This window comes from Lonchura striata, chromosome 35 (assembly GCF_050655825.1).
Source record: "Lonchura striata isolate lonStrDom1 chromosome 35, ASM5065582v1, whole genome shotgun sequence".
Lineage (NCBI taxonomy): Eukaryota > Metazoa > Chordata > Aves > Passeriformes > Estrildidae > Lonchura > Lonchura striata.
The window spans coordinates 642555-664233 of record NC_140737.1 but is presented as its reverse complement, the minus strand read 5'-3'; the positions used below and the strand labels follow the sequence as shown (position 1 = coordinate 664233).

The following is a 21679-nucleotide window of genomic DNA, read 5'->3' as shown; positions in this document are numbered from 1 at the left end:
GGGGGGAAAATGGGAACAGCGCTAAACCCGCCCCTCCCCCCCCCCATTAAATTAAACCGGGTTAAATTTCGGGCGGTGGGGGCGGGGCGGGGGCGGAGCCCGAGGGTGGGGGAGGGGTCTGTCCACCCCCTCCCCCTCCCCAATTTCCCCCGGCCCTCCCCCCCCCCGGGGGTTGAACTTCCTGGGTCAGCGCCGCCGCCTCCTCCATTGTCCGGGCGGCCGCGGCGGCGGCGGCGGCCCCGGGGGTCGCGGGACCCCCGCCCGGCTCCTCGGGGCATTTTGGGGGCGGTTCGGGGATTTTTGGGGGCGGTTCGGGGTTGGTTGGGTTTTTTTTTTTGGGGGGGGCGATGTCGCCGAAGCGCTGGCGGGGTGGGGGAGGGGCGGGGGGCGCGGGGACCCCGCAGGGGGAGGGGCGGGGTGGGGGAGCACCCGAGGGGGGGAGGGGGGGAGGAAGAGGAAGGAGACGGTGGCGGTGAGGAGGGGGGCGGGGGGCGCGGAGCACCCCAACATCTGCGTGGAGTGCGGGCAGAGCTTCGCCCGCAGCGCCGCGCTGGCCGAGCACCGCACTGACCACAGCAGCGGTCAGCAAAGGGGCTCCGGACACGGCACTGACCACAGCAGTGGTCAGCAAAGGGGCTCCGGACAGAGCAGTGACCACAGCAGCGGTCAGCAAAGGGGCTCCGGACAGAGCACTGACCACGGCAGCGGTCAGCAAAGGGGCTCCGGACAGAGCAGTGACCACGGCAGCGGTCAGCGGGGCTCCGGCCACGGCACTGACCACAGCAGCGGTCAGCAAAGGGGCTCCGGACAGAGCAGTGACCACGGCAGCGGTCAGCAAAGGGGCTCCGGACACGGCACTGACCACGGCAGCGGTCAGCGGGGCTCCGGACAGAGCAGTGACCACAGCAGCGGTCAGCAAAGGGGCTCCGGCCACGGCACTGACCACAGCAGCGGTCAGCGGGGCTCCGGCCACGGCACTGACCACAGCAGCGGTCAGCAAAGGGGCTCCGGACAGAGCACTGACCACAGCAGCGGTCAGCAAAGGGGCTCCGGACAGAGCAGTGACCGCGGCAGCGGTCAGCAAAGGGGCTCCGGACAGAGCAGTGACCGCGGCAGCGGTCAGCAAAGGGGCTCCGGCCACGGCACTGACCACAGCAGCGGTCAGCACAGTGGATCTGGACAGTCAGACCATGGCAGTGGTCAGTGGCGAGACTCTGGACATGGCACTGACCACAGCAGTGGTCAGCAGGATCGTGGCAGTGGTCAGTGGGGAGCTTCTGGACAGAGTGACCACAGCAACGGTCAGCGGGGCAGATCCAGACAGTTGGACGTGCGTGGAGATGGACAAAGGGTCAGCAGTGGTCAGCGGGGTGGCTCCTCACAGCCAGACCATGGCAGCGGTCAGTGGGGCCGTGGCACTGGTCAGTGCGGCTCTGGGCAGAGCAGTGACCATGCCGGCGGTCAGCGGGGCTGCTCCGGACAGCCGGACCACGGCAGTGGTCAGCGCGGCTCAGGACAGCTGGACCATGGCAGTGGTCAGCGGGGCCGTGGCAGCGGTCAGCGCGGCTCAGGACAGAGCAGTGACCATGGCAGTGGTCAGCAGGGCCTTGGCAGCGGTCAGCGCGGCTCAGGACAGCCGGACGATGGCAGTGGTCAGCGTGGCTCAGGACAGCCGGACGATGGCAGCGGTCAGCGTGGCTCAGGACAGCCGGACGATGGCAGCGGTCAGCGGGGCCGTGGCAGCGGTCAGCACGGCTCAGGACAGCTGGACCACGGCAATGGTCAGCGCGGCTCAGGACAGCCGGACGATGGCAGTGGTCAGCCGGACCATGGCAGCGGTCAGCGGGGCCGTGGCAGCGGTCAGCGGGGCCGTGGCAGCGGTCAGCGCGGCTCAGGACAGCCGGACCACGGCAATGGTCAGCGCGGCTCAGGACAGCCGGACCATGGCAGTGGTCATCGTGGCTCAGGACAGAGCAGTGACCATGGCAGTGGTCAGCGGGGCCGTGGCAGTGGTCATCATGGCTCAGGACAGCCGGACCACGGCAATGGTCAGCGCGGCTCAGGACAGCCGGACCACGGCAACGGTCAGCCGGACCATGGCCGTGGTCAGCGCGGCTCAGGACAGCCGGACCACGCCGGCGATGACCACCCCAGCCCCGCCCAGCGGCTCAAGGCTGACCGCCGGCCCCACGCCCAGCGTCCACTGTCGCGCCCGGAGCGCGGCCGAAGCGCCGGCCCCCGCCGGCAGCGCCGCGCCCGGCCCCACGAGTGCGCCGACTGCGGCAAGCGCCTGGAGCCGGCGGCGGGCAAACCGCGCCGCGCCAAAACCGCCAAACCCAGCACCAAGAGCGGCGTGGCCAACACGTGCGGCGAGTGCTGGCAGAGCTTCGGGCAGAGCTCGGACCTGGTGAAGCACCTGCGCATCCACACCGGCGAGAAGCCGTACGCCTGCGGCCACTGCGGCAAGCGCTTCAACGTCTCCTCCAACCTGATCCGGCACCGGCGCATCCACACCGGCGAGCGGCCCTACGGCTGCGGCGACTGCGGCAAGCGCTTCACCGACAAGTCCACGCTGACGCAGCACCGGCGCATCCACACCGGCGAGAAGCCGTACGCCTGCGGCCACTGCGGCAAGAGCTTCAGCCGCAGCTCGCACCACAAGCGGCACCAGCGCACCCACGCCGGGCTGCCGGCGGGCGCGGCCGGGGGGCTCGTGGGGATCACTGGGATTACTGGGATTACTGGGATTACTGGTGGCGGTGGTACTGGTACCATTAGCGGTGTTGCCGGTGTTGGTCGTGGTGTTACCGGTGGCGTTACTGGTGTTACCGGTGCTGTTACTGGTCTTACTGGTGGCGTTACTGGCGTTACTGGTGTTACCGGTGCTGTTACTGGTCTTACTGGTGGCGTTACTGGTGTTACCGGTGCTGTTACTGGTCTTACTGGTGGCGTTACTGGCGTTACTGGTGTTACCGGTGCTGTTACTGGTCTTACTGGTGGCGTTACTGGTGTTACCGGTGTTACCGGTGCTGTTACTGGTCTTACTGGTGGCGTTACTGGTGTTACCGGTGCTGTTACTGGTGTTACTGGTGGCGTTACCGGTATTACTCGTGGCGTTACTGGTGTTGTTACCAGTGGTGTTACTGGTCTTGCCGGTGCTGCTACTGGTGTTACTGGTGGTGTTACTGGTGGTACCAGTGCTGTTACTGGTGTTACCGGTGTTACCGGAGGGGTTACTGGTGCCGTTACTGGTGTTACTGGTGTTACCGGTGCCCTTACTGGTGTTACTGGTGGGGTTACTGGTGCCACTGGTGTTACCGGTGCTGTTACTGGTGTTACTGGTGCTGTTACTGGTGTTACTGGTGCTGTTACTGGTGTGGCCGCGGTGCTGCCGCCCATCTGGGCCTACCCCAGCCAGGCTTGCTGAGGGGGGAAAAAAAAAAAAATTTGGAATTTTTTTTTGGTGGTTTTTGGGGTTTTTGGGGGGTTTTTTCCTGGTTTGGGTCTTAATTGAATCCTGGTTGTGGTTGGAGCGTTTTGGGCCCAGTCCAAATCCCGATCCCAGTCCAAATCCCGATCCCAGTCCAAATCTGTATCCCAGATTTGATCCCAGTCCAAATCCTGATCCCAGTCCAAATCCGGATCCCAGTTTTGATCCCGGTCCAAATCCCGATCCCAGTCCAAATCTCGATCCCAGTTTTGATCCCAGTCCAAATCCCGATCCCAATCCAAATCCGGATCCCAGTTTTGATCCTGATCCCAGTCCAAATCCCGATCCCAGTTTTGATCCCAGTCCAAATCCCAATCCCAATCCAAATCCGGATCCCAGTCCAAATCCCGATCCCAGTTTTGATCCCGATCCCAGTTTTGATCCCGGTCCAAATCCCAATCCCAATCCAAATCCGGATCCCAGTTTTGATCCTGATCCCAGTCCAAATCCCGATCCCGGTCCAAATCCTGATCCCATTTTTGATCCCAGTTCAAATCCCGATCCCAGTCCAAATCCGGATGCCAGTTTTGATCCCGATCCCAGTCCAAATCCCGATCCCAGTCCAAATCCCGATCCCAGTCCAAATCTCGATCCCAGTTTTGATCCCGGACCAAATCTCGATCCCAGTCCAAATCCCAATCCCGATCCCAGTCCAAATCCCAATCCCGATCCCAGTCCCAATCCCGATCCCAGTTTTGATCCCGGTCCAAATCCCAATCCCAGTCCAAATCCCGATCCCAGTTTTGATCCCAGTCCAAATCCTGATCCCAGTCCAAATCCCGATCCCAGTTTTGATCCCGGACCAAATCCCGATCCCAGTCCAAATCCCGATCCCAGTCCAAATCCTGATCCCAGTCCAAATCCGGATCCCAGTTTTGATCCCGGTCCAAATCCCAATCCCAGTCCAAATCCGGATCCCAGTCCCAATCCCGATCCCAGTCCAAATCCCGATCCCAGTCCAAATCCGGATCCCGATCCCAGTTTTGATCCCAGTCCAAATCCTGATCCCAGTTTTGATCCCGGTCCAAATCCCGATCCCAGTCCCAATCCGGATCCCAGTTTTGATCCCAGTCCAAATCCGGATCCCAGTCCAAATCCCGATCCCAGTCCAAATCCCGATCCCAGTTTTGATCCCGATCCCAGTTTTGATCCCGGTCCCACCCCAAACCCCCTGGACCCCCACCCCAATTCCCAAAGCCCCGCCCCCTTTGATGACATCACCCCACGCGATGACGTCACAGTGATGTCACAACGCCCCGCGGGTTTGGGGGGGTTTATTAAAAGCTGGGGGGAAATTTGGCAAAATCCGCGCCCCCTCCCCAAAATAAATACACGGCATCCGGGGGCGGGGCTTGGCTGCGGCAGCCAATCAGCACCGGCCACGCCCGGGCGGGGGTCACGGCCCGGTCCCGCTATGGGGCACAGGGGGTCACTGTGGGGTCAGGCCGGGACCACTTGGGGGTCAGGCCGGGCCACATTTGGGGGTCAGTCCAGGCCACACTTGGGGGTCAGTCCAGGCCACATTTGGGGGTCAATTGTGGCCACACTTGGGGGTCAGGCCGGGACCACTTGGGGGTCAGGCCGGGCCACATTTGGGGGTCAGTCCAGGCCACATTTGGGGGTCAATTGTGGCCACACTTGGGGGTCAGGCCGGGACCACTTGGGGGTCAGGCCGGGCCACATTTGGGGGTCAGTTGTGGCTGCACTTGGGGGTCACTCCGGGCCACACTTGGGGGTCAGGCCGGGACCACTTGGGGGTCAATTGTGGCCACACTCGGGGGTCACTCTGGGCCACACTTGGGGGTCAGTCCGGGCCACATTTGGGGGTCAGTCCGGGCCACACTTGGGGGTCAATTGTGGCCCCACTTGGGGGTCAGTCCAGGCCACATTTGGGGGTCACTTGTGGCTGCACTTGGGGGTCACTCCGGGCCACACTTGGGGGTCAGTCCAGGCCATACTTGGGGGTCACTCTGGGCCCCATTTAGGGGTCAAGTCCAGGCCACACTTGGGGGTCACTTCGAGCCCCACTTGGGGGTCAGTTGTGGCCACACTTGGGGGTCACTCCAGGCCCCATTTAGGGATCAGTCCAGGCCCACTTGTGGGTCACTTGTGGCTGCACTTGGGGGTCACTCCGGGCCCCACTTGGGGGTCAGTCCAGCCCCACTTGGGGGTCAGTCCAGGCCACACTTGGGGGTCAGCCCCACATCCCACCATGGGTCACTTTTTGTCCCCACTTGGGGGTCAGTCCCTGCCCCACTCGTGGCTCAGTTTGTGCCCACTTGGGGGTCACTTGTGGGTCACTTTGTCCCCACTTGTGGGTCAGTTTGTCCCCATTTGGGGTCAGTCCCTGCCCCACTTGTGGGTCACTTTGTCCCCACTTGGGGGTCACTTGTGGGTCAGCTTGTCCCCACTTGGGGTCAGTCCTGCCCCACTGCCGGGTCCCCGTGGGGCCTCAGGCCTGGGGGTCACTCTGGGCGGCCGTGGGGCTGTGTGGGTCACTCCAGGGGTCACTCTGGTGGTCACTCGTAGCTGTGGGGTCATTCCGGTGGTCACTCTGGGGGTCACTCTGGGGGTCATTCCAGTGGTTACTCCTCTGGTCACTCATGGCCGTGGGGTCACTCTGGGGGTCACTCCGGCGGTCACTGGTGGCCGTGGGGTCACTCCAGTGGTCACTCTGCTTGTCACTGCAGTGGTCACTCATGGCTGTAGAATCACTCCATGGGTCACTCTGGTGGTCACTCCCGCGGTCACTCGGGCAGTCACTCTGGTGGTTACTCTGTTGGTCACTCCAGCGGTCACTCCGGCGGTCACTCAGGTGGTCACTGGGGTGGTTGCTGTGGTGGTCACTCTGGCGGTCACTCCGCTGGTCACTCAGGTGGTCACTGTGGTGGTCGCTGTGGTGGTCACTCCAGCGGTCACTCCGCTGGTCACTCAGGTGGTCGCTGTGGTGGTCACTGTGGTGGTCGCTGTGGTGGTCACTCTGGCGGTCACTCCCGCGGTCACTCAGGTGGTCACTGGGGTGGTCACTCGGGTGGTCACTCCCACGGTCACTCTGGTGGTCACTCAGGTGGTCACTCTGGTGGTCACTCAGGTGGTCACTCGGGTGGTCACTGGGGTGGTCACTGGGGTGGTCACTCTGGTGGTCACTGGGGTGGTCACTCGGGTGGTCACTGTGGTGGTCACTCTGGTGGTCACTGGGGTGGTCACTGTGGTGGTCACTGGGGTGGTCACTCCCGCGGTCACTCTCCGGCCGCAGCTCGGCCGACAGCCGCTCGAAGGCGGCCAGCATGGCGGCGCGGACGCGCTCGGTCAGCGCCGGCACCTCGGCCGCGCCCAGGCCCCGCGTGGGCAGCGGGGGCAGCACCTGGATCACGCAGTGCCCTGGGGGGAGATGTGGGGCTGACCCACGGACCCCAGACCCACAGACCCCAGACCCACAGACCCCAGACCCACAGAGACCCACAGAGAGACCCCAGACCCACAGAGAGACCCCAGACCCATAGCGGGACCCACAGCCAGGCCCAGGCCCCGTGGGGGCAGCACCTGGATCACGCAGTGCCCTGGGGGGAGACGTGGGGCTGACCCACGGACCCCAGACCCACGGATCCCTGACCCACAGCGGGACCCCTGACCCACAGCGGGACCCCTGACCCACAGAGAGACCCACAGCGGGACCCCTGACCCACAGAGAGACCCCAGATCCACAGCGGGACCCACAGCCAGGCCCAGGCCCCGCGTGGGCAGCGGGGGCAGCACCTGGATCACGCAGTGCCCTGGGGGACAGAGATGTGGGGCTGACCCACGGACCCCAGACCCACAGAGAGACCCACAGAGAGACCCCAGACCCACAGAGAGACCCCAGACCCACAGCCAGGCCCAGCCCCTGCGTGGGCAGCACCTGGATCACGCAGTGCCCTGGGGGGCAGAGATGTGGGGCTGACCCACGGACCCCAGACCCACAGATCCCTGACCCACAGAGAGACCCCAGACCCACAGAGAGACCCCAGACCCACAGCCAGGCCCAGGCCCCGCGTGGGCAGCGGGGGCAGCACCTGGATCACGCAGTGCCCTGGGGGGAGATGTGGGGCTGACCCACGGACCCCAGACCCACAGAGAGACCCACAGAGAGACCCCAGACCCACAGAGAGACCCCAGACCCACAGAGAGACCCCAGACCCACAGCGGGACCCACAGCCAGGCCCAGGCCCCGTGGGGACAGCACCTGGATCACGCAGTGCCCTGGGGGGCAGAGATGTGGGGCTGACCCACAGACCCCAGACCCACAGAGAGACCCCAGACCCACAGTGACCCACAGAGAGACCCCAGACCCACAGAGAGACCCCAGACCCACAGCGGGACCCAGAGATCCCAGACCCACAGCCAGGCCCAGCCCCTGCGTGGGCAGCACCGGGATCACGCAGTGCCCTGGGGGGAGATGTGGGGCTGCCCCACGGCAGGACCCCGGCCCCATGGCCAGACCCCAGCCCCGCATGGAGACCCCAGCCCCACAGCTGCCCCCCAAGTCCCCCCCAGCCCCACAGCTGCCCCCCAAGTGCCCCCCAGCGCACCGGGGGTGAAGCGCCGCTCCCGTTTGCTGTAGAAGTGTTGGTAGGACGAGATCACGATGGGCACCACGGGCACCTGGGGGGCACCGAGCGCTGCGGGGCTGCCCCACAGCGCCCCACAACTGACCCACAACTGACCCATAGCTGACCCACAACTGACCCACAACTGACCCATAACTGACCCATAACTGACCCACAGCACCCCACAACTGACCCACAGCACCCCATAACTGACCCATAACTGACCCACAACTGACCCACAACTGACCCACAACTGACCCATAGCTGACCCACAACTGACCCACAACTGACCCACAACTGACCCATAACTGACCCACAACTGACCCACAGCGCCCCACAACTGACCCACAACTGACCCACAACTGACCCACAACTGACCCACAGCGCCCCACAACTGACCCGCAGCTGACCCACAACTGACCCACAGCTGACCCATAGCTGACCCATAACTGACCCATAACTGACCCATAACTGACCCACAGCACCCCACAACTGACCCATAACTGACCCATAACTGACCCACAGCACCCCACAACTGACCCATAACTGACCCATAACTGACCCACAACTGACCCACAACTGACCCATAACTGACCCATAACTGACCCACAACTGACCCACAACTGACCCATAACTGACCCACAACTGACCCACAACTGACCCACAACTGACCCACAGCGCCCCATAATTGACCCACAACTGACCCATAACTGACCCACAACTGACCCACAACTGACCCACAACTGACCCACAACTGACCCATAACTGACCCATAACTGACCCACAACTGACCCACAACTGACCCATAACTGACCCACAACTGACTCACAACTGACCCACAACTGACCCACAGCTGACCCATAACTGACCCACAACTGACCCATAACTGACCCATAACTGACCCACAGCTGACCCATAACTGACCCACAACTGACCCACAACTGACCCATAACTGACCCACAGCTGACCCATAACTGACCCACAACTGACCCACAACTGACCCACAACTGACCCACAGCGCCCCACAACTGTCCCACAGCGCCCCACAACTGACCCACAACTGACCCACAACTGACCCACAACTGACCCATAACTGACCCACAGCGCCCCACAACTGACCCATAACTGACCCACAACTGACCCATAACTGACCCACAACTGACCCACAACTGACCCACAACTGACCCACAACTGACCCACAGCACCCCACAACTGACCCACAACTGACCCATAACTGACCCACAGCGCCCCACAACTGACCCACAACTGACCCACAACTGACCCACAGCGCCCCATAATTGACCCACAACTGACCCATAACTGACCCACAACTGACCCATAACTGACCCACAACTGACCCACAACTGACCCACAGCGCCCCACAACTGACCCACAGCTGACCCATAACTGACCCATAACTGACCCACAACTGACCCATAACTGACCCACAACTGACCCACAACTGACCCACAACTGACCCATAACTGACCCACAACTGACCCATAACTGACCCATAACTGACCCACAACTGACCCATAACTGACCCACAACTGACCCATAACTGACCCACAACTGACCCACAGCACCCTGAACTACCCCACAACCACCCCATATCACCCCATAGCACCCCATAACTGCCCCATATCACCCCATAACCGCCCCATAACCACCCCATAGCACCCCATAACTGCCCCATATCACCCCATAACCGCCCCATAACCACCCCATAGCACCCCATAACCGCCCCATATCACCCCATAGCACCCCATAACCGCCCCATAACCACCACATAGCGCCCCATAACCGCCCCATATCACCCCATAACCGCCCCATAACCGCCCCAGAACTGCCCCACAGCGCCCCACGTACCTGGGCCTGCACGGCCAGGTGGAAGGCGCCGCGCTTGAAGGGCAGCATGGAGCCGCTGTGGTTGCGCGTCCCCTCGGGGAACACCCACACGCGCACCTGGGGGGCAGAGCGGCCGTGGGGCTGCCCCATAGCGACCCATAACTGACCCATAGCTGCCCCATAGCAACCCTGAACTGCCCCATAGCCCCCCCATAACTGCCCTCGGGGAACACCCACACGTGCACCTGGGGGGCAGAGCGGCCGTGGGGCTGCCCCATAGCGACCCATAACTGACCCATAGCCACCCATAACTGCCCCATAACCACTCGGGGAACACCCACACGCGCACCTGGGGGGCAGAGCGGCCGTGGGGCTGCCCCATAGCGACCCCGATCTGCCCCATAGCGACCCATAACTGCCCCACAGCTGCCCCATAGCGACCCATAACTGACCCATAGCCACCCATAACTGCCCCATAGCGACCCCGATCTGCCCCACAGCCAGCCCATAACTGCCCCATAGCGACCCATAACTGCCCCATAACCACTCGGGGAACACCCACACGCGCACCTGGGGGGCAGAGCGGCCGTGGGGCTGCCCCATAGCGACCCATAACTGCCCCACAGCTGCCCCATAGCGACCCCAATCTGCCCCACAGCTGCCCCATAGCGACCCCGAACTGCCCCATAGCGACCCCGATCTGCCCCACAGCTGCCCCATAGCGACCCCAATCTGCCCCACAGCTGCCCCATAGCGACCCCGAACTGCCCCATAGCGACCCCAATCTGCCCATAGCCACCCTGAACTGCCCCATAGCGACCCATAACTGCCCCATAGTGACCCATAACTGCCCCATAGCGACCCATAACTGCCCCACAGCTGCCCCATAGTGACCCATAACTGCCCCATAGCGACCCCGATCTGCCCCATAGCCACCCTGAACTGCCCCATAGCGACCCATAACTAACCCATAGCGACCCCAAACTGCCCCATATCACCCCATATCCGCCCCACAGCACCCCAAAACCGCCCCATGGACCCCATAACTGCCCCATATCACCCCATAATCACCCCATAACCACCCCATAACCACCCTATAGCACCCCATAACCGCCCATAGCACCCCATAACCGCCTCATAGCCCCCCATAACCGCCCATAGCACCCCATGACCGCCCCATATCCCCCCATAACCGCCCCATATCCCCCCATAACCGCCCATAGCGCCCCATAACCGCCCCATATCCCCCCATAACCGCCCCATAGCCCCCCATAACCGCCCATAGCGCCCCATAACCGCCCCATAGCCCCCCAAAACCGCCCCATATCCCCCCAAAACCACCCCATAGCCACCCATAACCGCCCATAGCACCCCAAAACCGCCCCATAGCCCCCCATAAACGCCCCATAGCACCCCAAAACCGCCCCATATCCCCCCATAACCACCCCATATCCCCCCAAAACCGCCCCATATCCCCCCATAACCGCCCCATATCCCCCCAAAACCGCCCCATAGCACCCCACGGCGCCCCACTGACGTCCTGGCTGAGCATGGTGTGCGCGGCCTCGGCCATGATGCTGATGGCGTCGTGCGTGCGCTTGCGGTCGATGAAGATGATGCCGCCGAGCCAGCAGACGACGCCCACGGCGCCCATGTAGAGCAGCTCGCGCTTGGCGATGGGCACGCAGCGGTCGGGCAGCACCTCCATCATCCCTGCGGGTGTGGGGCACACGTGGGGCACGCGTGGGGCACGCGTGGGGTGCCCCACAGCTGCCCCATAGCTGCCCATGTAGAGCAGCTCGCGCTTGGCGATGGGCACGCAGTGGTCGGGGAGAACTTCCATCATCCCTGCGGGTGTGGGGCACACGTGGGGCACGCGTGGGGTTATGGGGCACATGTGGGGCTATGGGGTGTGTGAGGGTGTGGGGTGTGTGGGGTGTGTGGGGTTATGGGGCACATGTGGGGCTATGGGGTGTGTGAGGCTATGGGGTGTGTGGGGTGTGTGGGGCTATGGGGCACATGTGGGGCTATGGGGTGTGTGGGGTTATGGGGTGTGTGGGGTTATGGGGCACATGTGGGGCTATGGGGCACATGTGGGGCTATGGGGTGTGTGGGGTTATGGGGTGTGTGAGGCTATGGGGTGTGTGGGGTTATGGGGCACATGTGAGGCTATGGGGCACGCGTGGGGTTATGGGGTGTGTGGGGTTATGGGGCACATGTGGGGCTATGGGGCACATGTGAGGCTATGGGGCACATGTGAGGCTATGGGGCACGCGTGGGGTTATGGGGCACATGTGGGGCTATGGGGCACATGTGGGGTTATGGGGTGTGTGGGGTTATGGGGCACATGTGGGGCTATGGGGTGTGTGGGGTTATGGGGCACATGTGGGGCTATGGGGCACATGTGGGGCTATGGGGTGTGTGGGGTTATGGGGTGTGTGGGTTTATGGGGCACATGTGGGGTTATGGGGCACATGTGGGGCTATGGGGCACATGTGGGGTTATGGGGTGTGTGGGGTTATGGGGCACATGTGGGGTTATGGGGTGTGTGGGGCTATGGGGTGTGTGGGGCTGGGGATGGTTGTGGGGCTGGGGCGAGTTTGGGGTTCTACAGGGCAGCCATTGGTCAGGGCTCTATGGGGCAGGATCTATGGGGCAGGGATGTGTGGGTCAGGATCTATGGGGCAGGGATATGTGGGGCAGGGATGTGTGGGTCAGGATCTATGGGGCAGGGATGTGTGGGTCAGGATCTATGGGGCAGGGATATGTGGGGCAGGGATGTGTGGGTCAGGATCTATGGGGCAGGGATGTGTGGGGCAGCCCCATACCCATCAGGTCCAGCGAGCTCTGGTGGTTGCTGACCACCTCTGTGGGGATCTATGGGTTTCTATGGGTTTCTATGGGGATTTTTGGGTTTCTATGGATTTCTATGGGGCAGGGATGTGTGGGGCAGGATCTGTGGGGCAGGGATGTGTGGGGCAGCCCCATACCCATCAGGTCCAGCGAGCTCTGGTGGTTGCTGACCACCACGTAGGGCTGGGATTGGTCACTCCATGGGTTTCTATGGGGATTTTTGGGTTTCTATGGGTTTCTATGGGGCAGGGATGTGTGGGGCAGGATCTATGGGGCAGGATCTGTGGGGCAGCCCCATACCCATCAGGTCCAGCGAGCTCTGGTGGTTGCTGACCACCTCTGTGGGGATCTATGGGTTTCTATGGGTTTCTATGGGGATTTTTGGGTTTCTATGGATTTCTATGGGGCAGGGATGTGTGGGGCAGGATCTGTGGGGCAGGGATGTGTGGGGCAGCCCCATACCCATCAGGTCCAGCGAGCTCTGGTGGTTGCTGACCACCACGTAGGGCTGGGATTGGTCACTCCATGGGTTTCTATGGGCATTTTTGGGTTTCTATGGGTTTCTATGGGTTTCTATGGGGCAGGGATGTGTGGGGCAGGATCTATGGGGCAGGATCTGTGGGGCAGCCCCATACCCATCAGGTCCAGCGAGCTCTGGTGGTTGCTGACCACCTCTGTGGGGATCTATGGGTTTCTATGGGTTTCTATGGGCATTTTTGGGTTTCTATGGGTTTCTATGGGGCAGGGATGTGTGGGGCAGGATCTATGGGGCAGGGATGTGTGGGGCAGCCCCATACCCATCAGGTCCAGCGAGCTCTGGTGGTTGCTGACCACCTCTGTGGGGATCTATGGGGATTTTGGGGTTTCTATGGGGATTTTTGGGTTTCTATGGGTTTCTATGGGTTTCTATGGGTTTCTATGGGTTTCTATGGGTTTCTATGGGGCAGGGATGTGTGGGGCAGGATCTGTGGGGCAGGATCCGTGGGGCAGCCCCATACCCATCAGGTCCAGCGAGCTCTGGTGGTTGCTGACCACCACGTAGGGCTGCCGTGGGGGGAAGTGCTGCGCCCCCCGCACCTCCATGCGGATCCCGTACAGGCGCTTCACGTGCTGCATCAGCCCCCGGATGATCCTGTGGGGCACGGCGGGTTCAGCCCCACGGCTGCCCCACAGAAACCCCACGGCTGCCCCATAGACACCCCACAGACACCCCACGGCTGCCCCATAGTGACCCCATATCCACCCCAAATCCCCCATAGCCACCCCATAGTGACCCCAAATCTCCCAGATCCACCCCATAGCCGCCCCATAGTCACCCCACAGACACCCCAGATCCACCCCATAGCTGCCCCATAACCACCCCAAAACAACCCCATAACCACCCCATAGCTGCCCCACAGCCACCCCATAGATCTGTTACTGCCCCACAGCCACCCCAAATCCCCCGGAATCACCCAAAATCACCTCAAACCACCCCACAGCCAACCTATGGGGCTGTTACTGCCCCACAGAAAACCCAAATGCCCCAAAAACCATCCTGATTTCCCCAAAAATCACCCCCAAACCGACCCAAATCCCCCAATAACCACCCAAATCCCCCCAAATCCCTCAAATTCACCCCCAAATCCCCCGAATTCACCCCAAAACTGACCCAAATCACCCCAAATCCCCCCATAACCACCCCAAACTGACCCAAAATCCCCCATAATCCCCCCCAAAACCACCCCAAATCCCCCCAGAACTGCCTCAAACTGACCCAAAATCCCCAGAAATGACCCAAAATCCCCGGAATTCACCCCAAATCCCCTCCTCACTTCATGTTCTCCACGTCCCTGCCCCGCAGGGCGCACAGGGGGATGGCCAGCAGGGCCAGCAGCCCCAGAGCCAGCCCAAAATCCCCCGAGATCACCCCAAAATCCCCCTATAACCACCCAAAACTGACCCAAAATCCCCAGAAATGACCCAAAATGCCCGGAATTCAGCCCAAATCCCCTCCTCACTTCATGTTCTCCACGTCCCTGCCCCGCAGGGCGCACAGGGGGATGGCCAGCAGGGCCAGCAGCAGGATCCAGCCGTTGTAGAAGCCCCAAATGCCCCCAGAACCGACCCAAATCCCCCAGTAACCACCCAGAAATGACCCAAAATTCCCCGAATTCACCCCAAATCCCCTCCTCACTTCATGTTCTCCACATCCCTGCCCCGCAGGGCGCACAGGGGGATGGCCAGCAGGGCCAGCAGCAGGATCCAGCCGTTGTAGAAGCCCCAAATCCCCCAGAACCGACCCAAATCCCCCCAGAACCGACCCAAACTGACCCAAAATGCCCGGAATTCAGCCCAAATCCCCTCCTCACTTCATGTTCTCCACGTCCCTGCCCCGCAGGGCGCACAGGGGGATGGCCAGCAGGGCCAGCAGCCCCAGAGCCAGCCCAAAATCCCCCCGAGATCACCCCAAAATCCCCCTATAACCACCCAAAACTGACCCAAAATCCCCAGAAATGACCCAAAATGCCCGGAATTCAGCCCAAATCCCCTCCTCACTTCATGTTCTCCACGTCCCTGCCCCGCAGGGCGCACAGGGGGATGGCCAGCAGGGCCAGCAGCAGGATCCAGCCGTTGTAGAAGCCCCAAATCCCCCCAGAACCGACCCAAATCCCCCCAGAACCGACCCAAATCCCCCAGTAACCACCCAGAAATGACCCAAAATTCCCAGAATTCACCCCAAATCCCCTCCTCACTTCATGTTCTCCACATCCCTGCCCCGCAGGGCGCACAGGGGGATGGCCAGCAGGGCCAGCAGCAGGATCCAGCCGTTGTAGAAACCCCAAATCCCCCCAGAACTGACCCAAATCCCCCCATAACCACCAGAAATGACCCAAAATCCCCGGAATTCAGCCCAAATCCCCTCCTCACTTCATGTTCTCCACGTCCCTGCCCCGCAGGGCGCACAGGGGGATGGCCAGCAGGGCCAGCAGCCCCAGAGCCAGCCCAAAATCCCCCCGAGATCACCCCAAAATCCCCCTATAACCACCCAAAACTGACCCAAAATCCCCAGAAATGACCCAAAATTCCCCGAATTCAGCCCAAATCCCCTCCTCACTTCATGTTCTCCACGTCCCTGCCCCGCAGGGCGCACAGGGGGATGGCCAGCAGGGCCAGCAGCAGGATCCAGCCGTTGTAGAAGCCCCAAAACCCCCCAGAACCGACCCAAATCCCCCCAGAACCGACCCAAACTGACCCAAAATGCCCCGAATTCACCCCAAATCCCCTCCTCACTTCATGTTCTCCACGTCCCTGCCCCGCAGGGCGCACAGGGGGATGGCCAGCAGGGCCAGCAGCAGGATCCAGCCGTTGTAGAAACCCATCTTGCAGAAGAAGCGGAAGGAGCCGCAGCGCTCGTACAGCAGCGGCAGCAGCAGCAGCGCCAGCGCCAGCGCCGCCGTGCCCAGCGTCACCTCCATCCTGCCTGGGACGCCAAAAAACAACAAATTCACCCCAAAATGTTTCCTCAGGGGGAGCAGGGGTCGGGCACCCCGAAAATCCCCGGGGTTTGGGGTCAGGGAGGCAAAAATCCCCGAGATTCGGGGGCAAAAACGGCAAAATCGCCCCAAAAAACCCAAATCTGACCCCTCCAGCGTCACCTCCATCCTGCCTGGGATGCCAAAAAACAACACATTTATCCTAAATTAATTTGGGTGAACCTTAATTTGTCTTTTTTTTAGGAGGTGGGGTCAGGCATCCTGAAAATCCCCGGGATTTGGGATCAGAAGTGGCAAAAAGCTCACAGAAATCCCCACATCTGATCCCCCACCATCGACTCCATCCTGCCTGCCACCAAAAAACCCCAAATTTATCCTAAATTTATTTAGGGGAACCCTAATTTGTCTGCTCAGTGGGAGATGGGGTCAGGCATCCCCTCAGTCCCTGGGATCTGGGGGCAAAAATGGCAAAATCGCCCTAAAAAATCCCAAATCTGACCCCCCAGTGTCAGCTCCATCCTGCCTGGGGCACCAAAAAATTCCAAATTTACCCCAAATTAGTTTAGGGGAACCCCAATGTGTCTGGTTTCTGGGAGGGTGGGTCATGCACCCTAAAAATGCCGGGGATTTGGGGTGAGAAATGGCAAAAACCCCCGTGAAAAATCCCAAAATTCACCCTAAAATTACATTTGAGGGATCCCTAAATTGTTCCCTCTGTGGGAATTTGGGTCATAAATCCCAGGAGAAACTCTCAAAAACCCCAAATTCACCCCAAAATTGCACTTGGGGAGCCGAAGTTATCCCCCATTTTCACCCCAAAATCCCATCAGAACACCCAAAAATTCCCCCAAAATCCCCCAAATTCCCCTCAGAATCCCCAAATCTCTAATTTCCCCCCCAAATTCCCCCAAATCTTCATTTTCACCCCAAATTCCCCTCAGAACCTCCAAATTCCCCTCAGAACTCCCAAATCCCCCTCAGAAACCCCAAATACTCCTCAAAACCCCCTCAGAACCTCCAAAAATCCCCCATTTTCACCCCAAATTCCCCTCAGAACCCCCAAAATCCCCTCAGAAAGCCCAAAATCTCCAATCTTCACCCCAAATTCCCCTCAGGATCCCGAAATCCCCCTCAGGCTGTCCAAAATCCCCTCAGAAGACCCAAATTCACCACAGAAACCCTAAAATATACCATTTTCACCCCAAAAACCTGTCAGGATCCCCAAAATCCCCTCAGAAACCCCAAAATTTCCAATTTTCCATCTAAAACCCCCTCAGGCTCCCGAAATTCCCCTTTTCCACCCCAAACCCCCTCAGAAACCCCAAATCCCCCATTTTCACCCCAAATCCCCCCCAGACACCCCAAATCCCCCCCAGACACCCCAAATCCCCCATTTTCACCCCAAATCCCCCCCAGACACCCCAAATCCCCCTCAGGCGCCCCAAATCCCCCATTTTCACCCCAAATCCCCCCCAGACACCCCAAACTCCCCCTCAGGCACCCCAAACTCCCCCTCAGACACCCCAAATCCCCCATTTTCCGCCCAAACCCCCCATTTTCACCCCAAATCCCCCATTTTCACCCAAACTCCCCCTCAGACACCCCAAACTCCCCCTCAGGCGCCCCAAATTCCCCATTTTCACCCCAAATCCCCCATTTTCCGCCCAAACCCCCCATTTTCACCGCAAATCCCCCATTTTCACCCAAACTCCCCCTCAGACACCCCAAATCCCCCATTTTCACCCCAAATTCCCCTCAGACACCCCAAATCCCCCCCAGACACCCCAAACTCCCCAGTTTCACCCCAAATCCCCCTCAGACACCCCAAACTCCCCCTCAGGCGCCCCAAACCCCCCAGTTTCACCCCAACTCCCCCTCAGGCGCCCCAAACCCCCATTTTCGCCCCAAATCCCCCATTTTCCCCCCAAACCCCCCAGTTTCACCCAAACTCCCCCTCAGACACCCCAAATCCCCCATTTTCGCCCCAAACCCCCCATTTTCCCCCCAAACCCCCCAGTTTCACCCCAACTCCCCCTCAGGCGCCCCAGATCCGCTGCCGGCCCCACCCCGGCCCCGCCCTCCCCTCAGGGCTCGGCCGGGCCGGGCCGGGCGGGGCCGGGCGGGGCATCGCCGGCCGGGGCCGCGCCGCGATGGCGGCCCGGGGCCCGCGGCAGGCGCGGGGAGCCGCGGGGAGCCCTCGGGAGCCCCAGAACCCCCTCAGGACCCGCCGGGCCCCGCCGGTACCGGAGCGGCCGCGGCGCGGGCCCGTCCCGCCGCCGGAAGCCGCGGCCGTGATTGACAGCGCGCTCGGCCAATCAGCGCGCGGAGCGCGGCGCCTCGCCCCGCCCTCCTCGCTCGGCGGGGTTGCCGCGGCAACGCGCGGGCGGGAAATGGCGGCGTCGCCGCGGCCACGGCGGGGCTGAGCGCTGATTGGGCCAGGCGGGTGCTTGTCAAACGGGCTGGCCAATCGGAGCGCGGCGTGGCTGACACAAGTACCGAGGGCTCCATGAAGGGCGGAGCCTCGGGGGGTCCGCCAATAGCGGCGTGGGGATTTTGATTGGCGGGCGCGGCGGCCAATGAGGATGGGGAGGGTGCGGGAGGGGAAGGGGAAGACGGCGGCGGCCAGGAGCGTTGCTGAGGGTCTGTAGGGGGATTTAAAATGCCCAAAAATTGAGATTTAATGGGGTTTGGGACCCACGCGGAGGAAATCTGGGAGGTTTTTGGGGGAATGGGACCCCCAGGGAGGATTTTGGGGTCTCTCATCCCCCCGCTGAGAGCCCCCCTCGCATAAAAACCAAAAAAAATCCCCCTAAGAACCCCAAAATTCCACCCAAAACCTCAAAATTTAACCCAAACAACGTTAGGTTCCCCCAAAAATTGAATTGAAGCTGCTGCTACACTCCCACCCCAAGGTGAGTGTGGTTTTAGCTAGGAAAAGCCCAAAAATTCCCCCAAAAAAGAGCCAAATATTCCCTAAAATTTCCCCAAAAACTCAGGAAAACATTCTCAAGAATACCCCAAAAATCCCTCCCAAAATTCCAGAAAAGCTCTTTAAAAATTGGCCAAAAACATTTCAATGGAGGTGTGGCTTAAATATGCAAATAAGCAAAAGGGTGTGGCCTCTAATTGGTGTTTAAGGAAGGGCGTGGCTTGAAGCACAGGGCTTGGGGTGGGCGGGGCCTCAAATTTGCATGTTTTAAAAGAGGAGGCGTGGCCATGTTCTAAAGGGGGCGTGGCCTTGAAAGGGGCGTCCCTCCTCCTGCCCGCCGCTCGGCCACGCCCCTTTGTTTAGACCACGCCCCTTTCCCCCCAGGCATTTCGCGATTGGCTGAGGGGGAGATGGAGGGAGCAGCACCGGCCAATGAGGGAGCAGCGCGTCGCGGGGGAGCAAATGAGGACAAAGAGGCAGAGGAAGCGGCGGCCAATCAGCAGCGCGATGCGGGATCGGCAGCAGCCAATGGGGACACGCTGCTGAAGGACTCGGCCAATGAGAGGATGAGGATGTGCGGCTCAGCCAATCAGGACGCAGAGACACGAGAGGCGACCAGTGGCAATGAGGACCCACAGGCGGCCAATGAGGACACGGGACACAAATCCCCAGCCAATCAGAACCCTGCGCCCAGCCCCGCAGCCAATCAGCAGCAAGCCCCACCCCCCCAACACCTCCCCGATGACCTCACGCCCGTGGCAGCCGCAGCCAATCAGGCGCGTGAGCCCTGGGATTGGTCGCTGGAGGAGGCGTGGCTTAGGACGCCCGAGGGGGAGGGGCTGGAGACCTGGGGGGTGGAGCTTGAGGCCTTTGAGGCGGAGCCTGACGAGGAGGAGGCGGAGCTCGACGCGTTGGAGGCGGAGCTTGTGCGCCGGGGGCCTGGGGGACAGGGGGCGGGGCTTGGAGGGCAGGGGGTGGGGCTTAAATTCCAGGGGGCGGAGCTTGAGCCCAGTGCTGTCAATCAAAGCAGCCAGGGGGTGGGGTTAAAAGCCCAGGGGGCGGAGCTTGAGCCCAGTGCTGTCAATCAAAGCGACCAGGGGGCGGAGTTAAAAGCCCAGGGGGCGGAGCTTGAGCCCAGTGCTGTCAATCAAAGTGACCAGGGGGCGGGGTTAAAAGCCCAGGGGGCGGAGCTTGAGCCCAGTGCTGTCAATCAAAGTGACCAGGGGGCGGGGTTAAAAGCCCAGGGGGAGGAGCTTGAGCCCAGTGCTGTCAATCAAAGCGACCAGGGGGCGGAGTTAAAAGCCCAGGGGGTGGAGCTTGAGCCAAGTGCTGCCAATCAAAAGTACCTGGGGGTGGAGCTTAAAGCCCAGGGGGCGGGGTTTAAACCCAAGGGGGTGGAGTTTGAAGCACAGGGGGCGGGGTTTGAAGCACAGGGGGCGGGGTTTGACGTCCAGGGGGCGGAGCCAGCCCCACCCGACCCCGTTCCCGGCTCCTGGCAGCCGAGCCCGGATGGCGCCTGGTGGAAGCTGCCGGCGCGGCGCGGGCGCGGGCTGGCGCGGCCGGGGCCCGGCTCGCTGTGCCGCGTCCGCCTGTCGGCGCCGGCGTCCGTCCGCCCGTCCCGGGCCGCCCCGGCCGTGCCGTGCGGCCGCTGGCTGAGCGTGCGGCTGGGCGAGGCCGAGGGCCGCTGGGCCGCGCTGCTGGACGCGGCGCTGGAGACCATGGCGCCCGGCGAGCTGGCCTGGCTGCGGCCGCGCGATGCCGACGCCGACGACGCCGCCATCCTCGTGCGGCTGGGCCGCTTCGCGCCGGCGCCGCCGTTCTGGGCCGCGCCGCCGGACGCCCGCCGGCACGCGGCCGAGGCCGGGCGGGCCCGCGCCGCCGCGCTGCTGGCGGCCGGGCGCTTCGAGGCCGCCGGCCGGGCCTACTCCCGGGCGCTGCGTCGCGCCGTGGCGGCCGCCGGCCCGGCGCCGCTGCCCGAACCGGCGGCGGCGCTGAAGGCCGAGCTGCACGCCGGGCTGGCGGCGGCGCAGCTGCGGCTGGGCCGGCCGGCGGCGGCGGCGCCCAACGCGGGGCGGGCGCTGGCGCTGCGGCCGGCGCTGCTGGAGGCGCGGTACGCGCGCGGCGTGGCGCTGGCCGCCCTCGGCGACCTGGAGGCCGCGCGCCTGGAGCTGCTGGCCGTGCTGCGCGCCAGGCCAGGCCACGGCGGCGCCCGCAGGGAGCTGGGCCGGGTGCGCGGGGCCGCCCGCGAGCGGGACGCGCAGCTGGGGGCGCGGCTGGGGAAAATGTTCGCTTAATGAGCGCTAATTAGCCATAAATGGTGTTAAATAGAGGGAATTGGTGTGATTTTTGGGGGAAATAGGGTTAATTATGGGGGTAATTGGGGTCTGAGGAGCGGCCAGGGGAGGGACGCGCAGCTGGGACCCCAGCTGGGGAAAATGTTCGCTTAATTAGCTATAATTAGCCATAAATGGTGTTAAATAGCGGGAATTGGTGTTAA

At 62.0% G+C, this 21679-nt stretch overlaps 3 protein-coding genes across 8 annotated transcripts; 2 read left to right on the top strand and 1 right to left on the bottom strand.

Moving 5' to 3' along the window:
* Window positions 1-347: 347 nt before the first annotated feature.
* On the top strand, window positions 348-4773 carry LOC146764227 (uncharacterized). The gene is made up of 2 exons (XM_085564983.1): window positions 348-369; window positions 405-4773. The coding sequence occupies exons 1-2, from the start codon at window positions 348-350 to the stop codon at window positions 3425-3427; spliced, it is 3045 nt and encodes a 1014-aa protein (XP_085421109.1). The 3' UTR covers window positions 3428-4773.
* A 1023-nt stretch (window positions 4774-5796) lies between these two features.
* On the bottom strand, window positions 5797-18586 carry AGPAT1 (1-acylglycerol-3-phosphate O-acyltransferase 1). 6 transcript variants are annotated; one of them, XM_085565220.1, is made up of 8 exons: window positions 18498-18586; window positions 16051-16240; window positions 13816-13909; window positions 12915-12960; window positions 11462-11637; window positions 9946-10041; window positions 8059-8131; window positions 5797-6871 (listed from the first exon to the last, which is right to left on the bottom strand). In XM_085565220.1, the coding sequence occupies exons 2-8, from the start codon at window positions 16233-16235 to the stop codon at window positions 5943-5945; spliced, it is 1599 nt and encodes a 532-aa protein (XP_085421346.1). In that variant the 5' UTR covers window positions 16236-16240; window positions 18498-18586; the 3' UTR covers window positions 5797-5942. The 6 variants fall into 6 exon arrangements, with proteins under 6 accessions (XP_085421346.1, XP_085421347.1, XP_085421344.1 ...); XM_085565221.1 differs by lacking the exon at window positions 12915-12960 and having other exon boundaries at window positions 13776-13909; XM_085565218.1 differs by lacking the exon at window positions 18498-18586 and having other exon boundaries at window positions 16051-17619.
* Window positions 18587-18820: 234 nt separating this feature from the next.
* Window positions 18821-21476, top strand: FKBPL (FKBP prolyl isomerase like). Its single transcript, XM_085564982.1, has 2 exons — window positions 18821-18893; window positions 19567-21476. Exons 1-2 carry the CDS (start codon window positions 18830-18832, stop codon window positions 21474-21476), a joined length of 1974 nt encoding a protein of 657 aa, XP_085421108.1. The 5' UTR covers window positions 18821-18829.
* The last annotated feature ends 203 nt before the right edge of the window (window positions 21477-21679 follow it).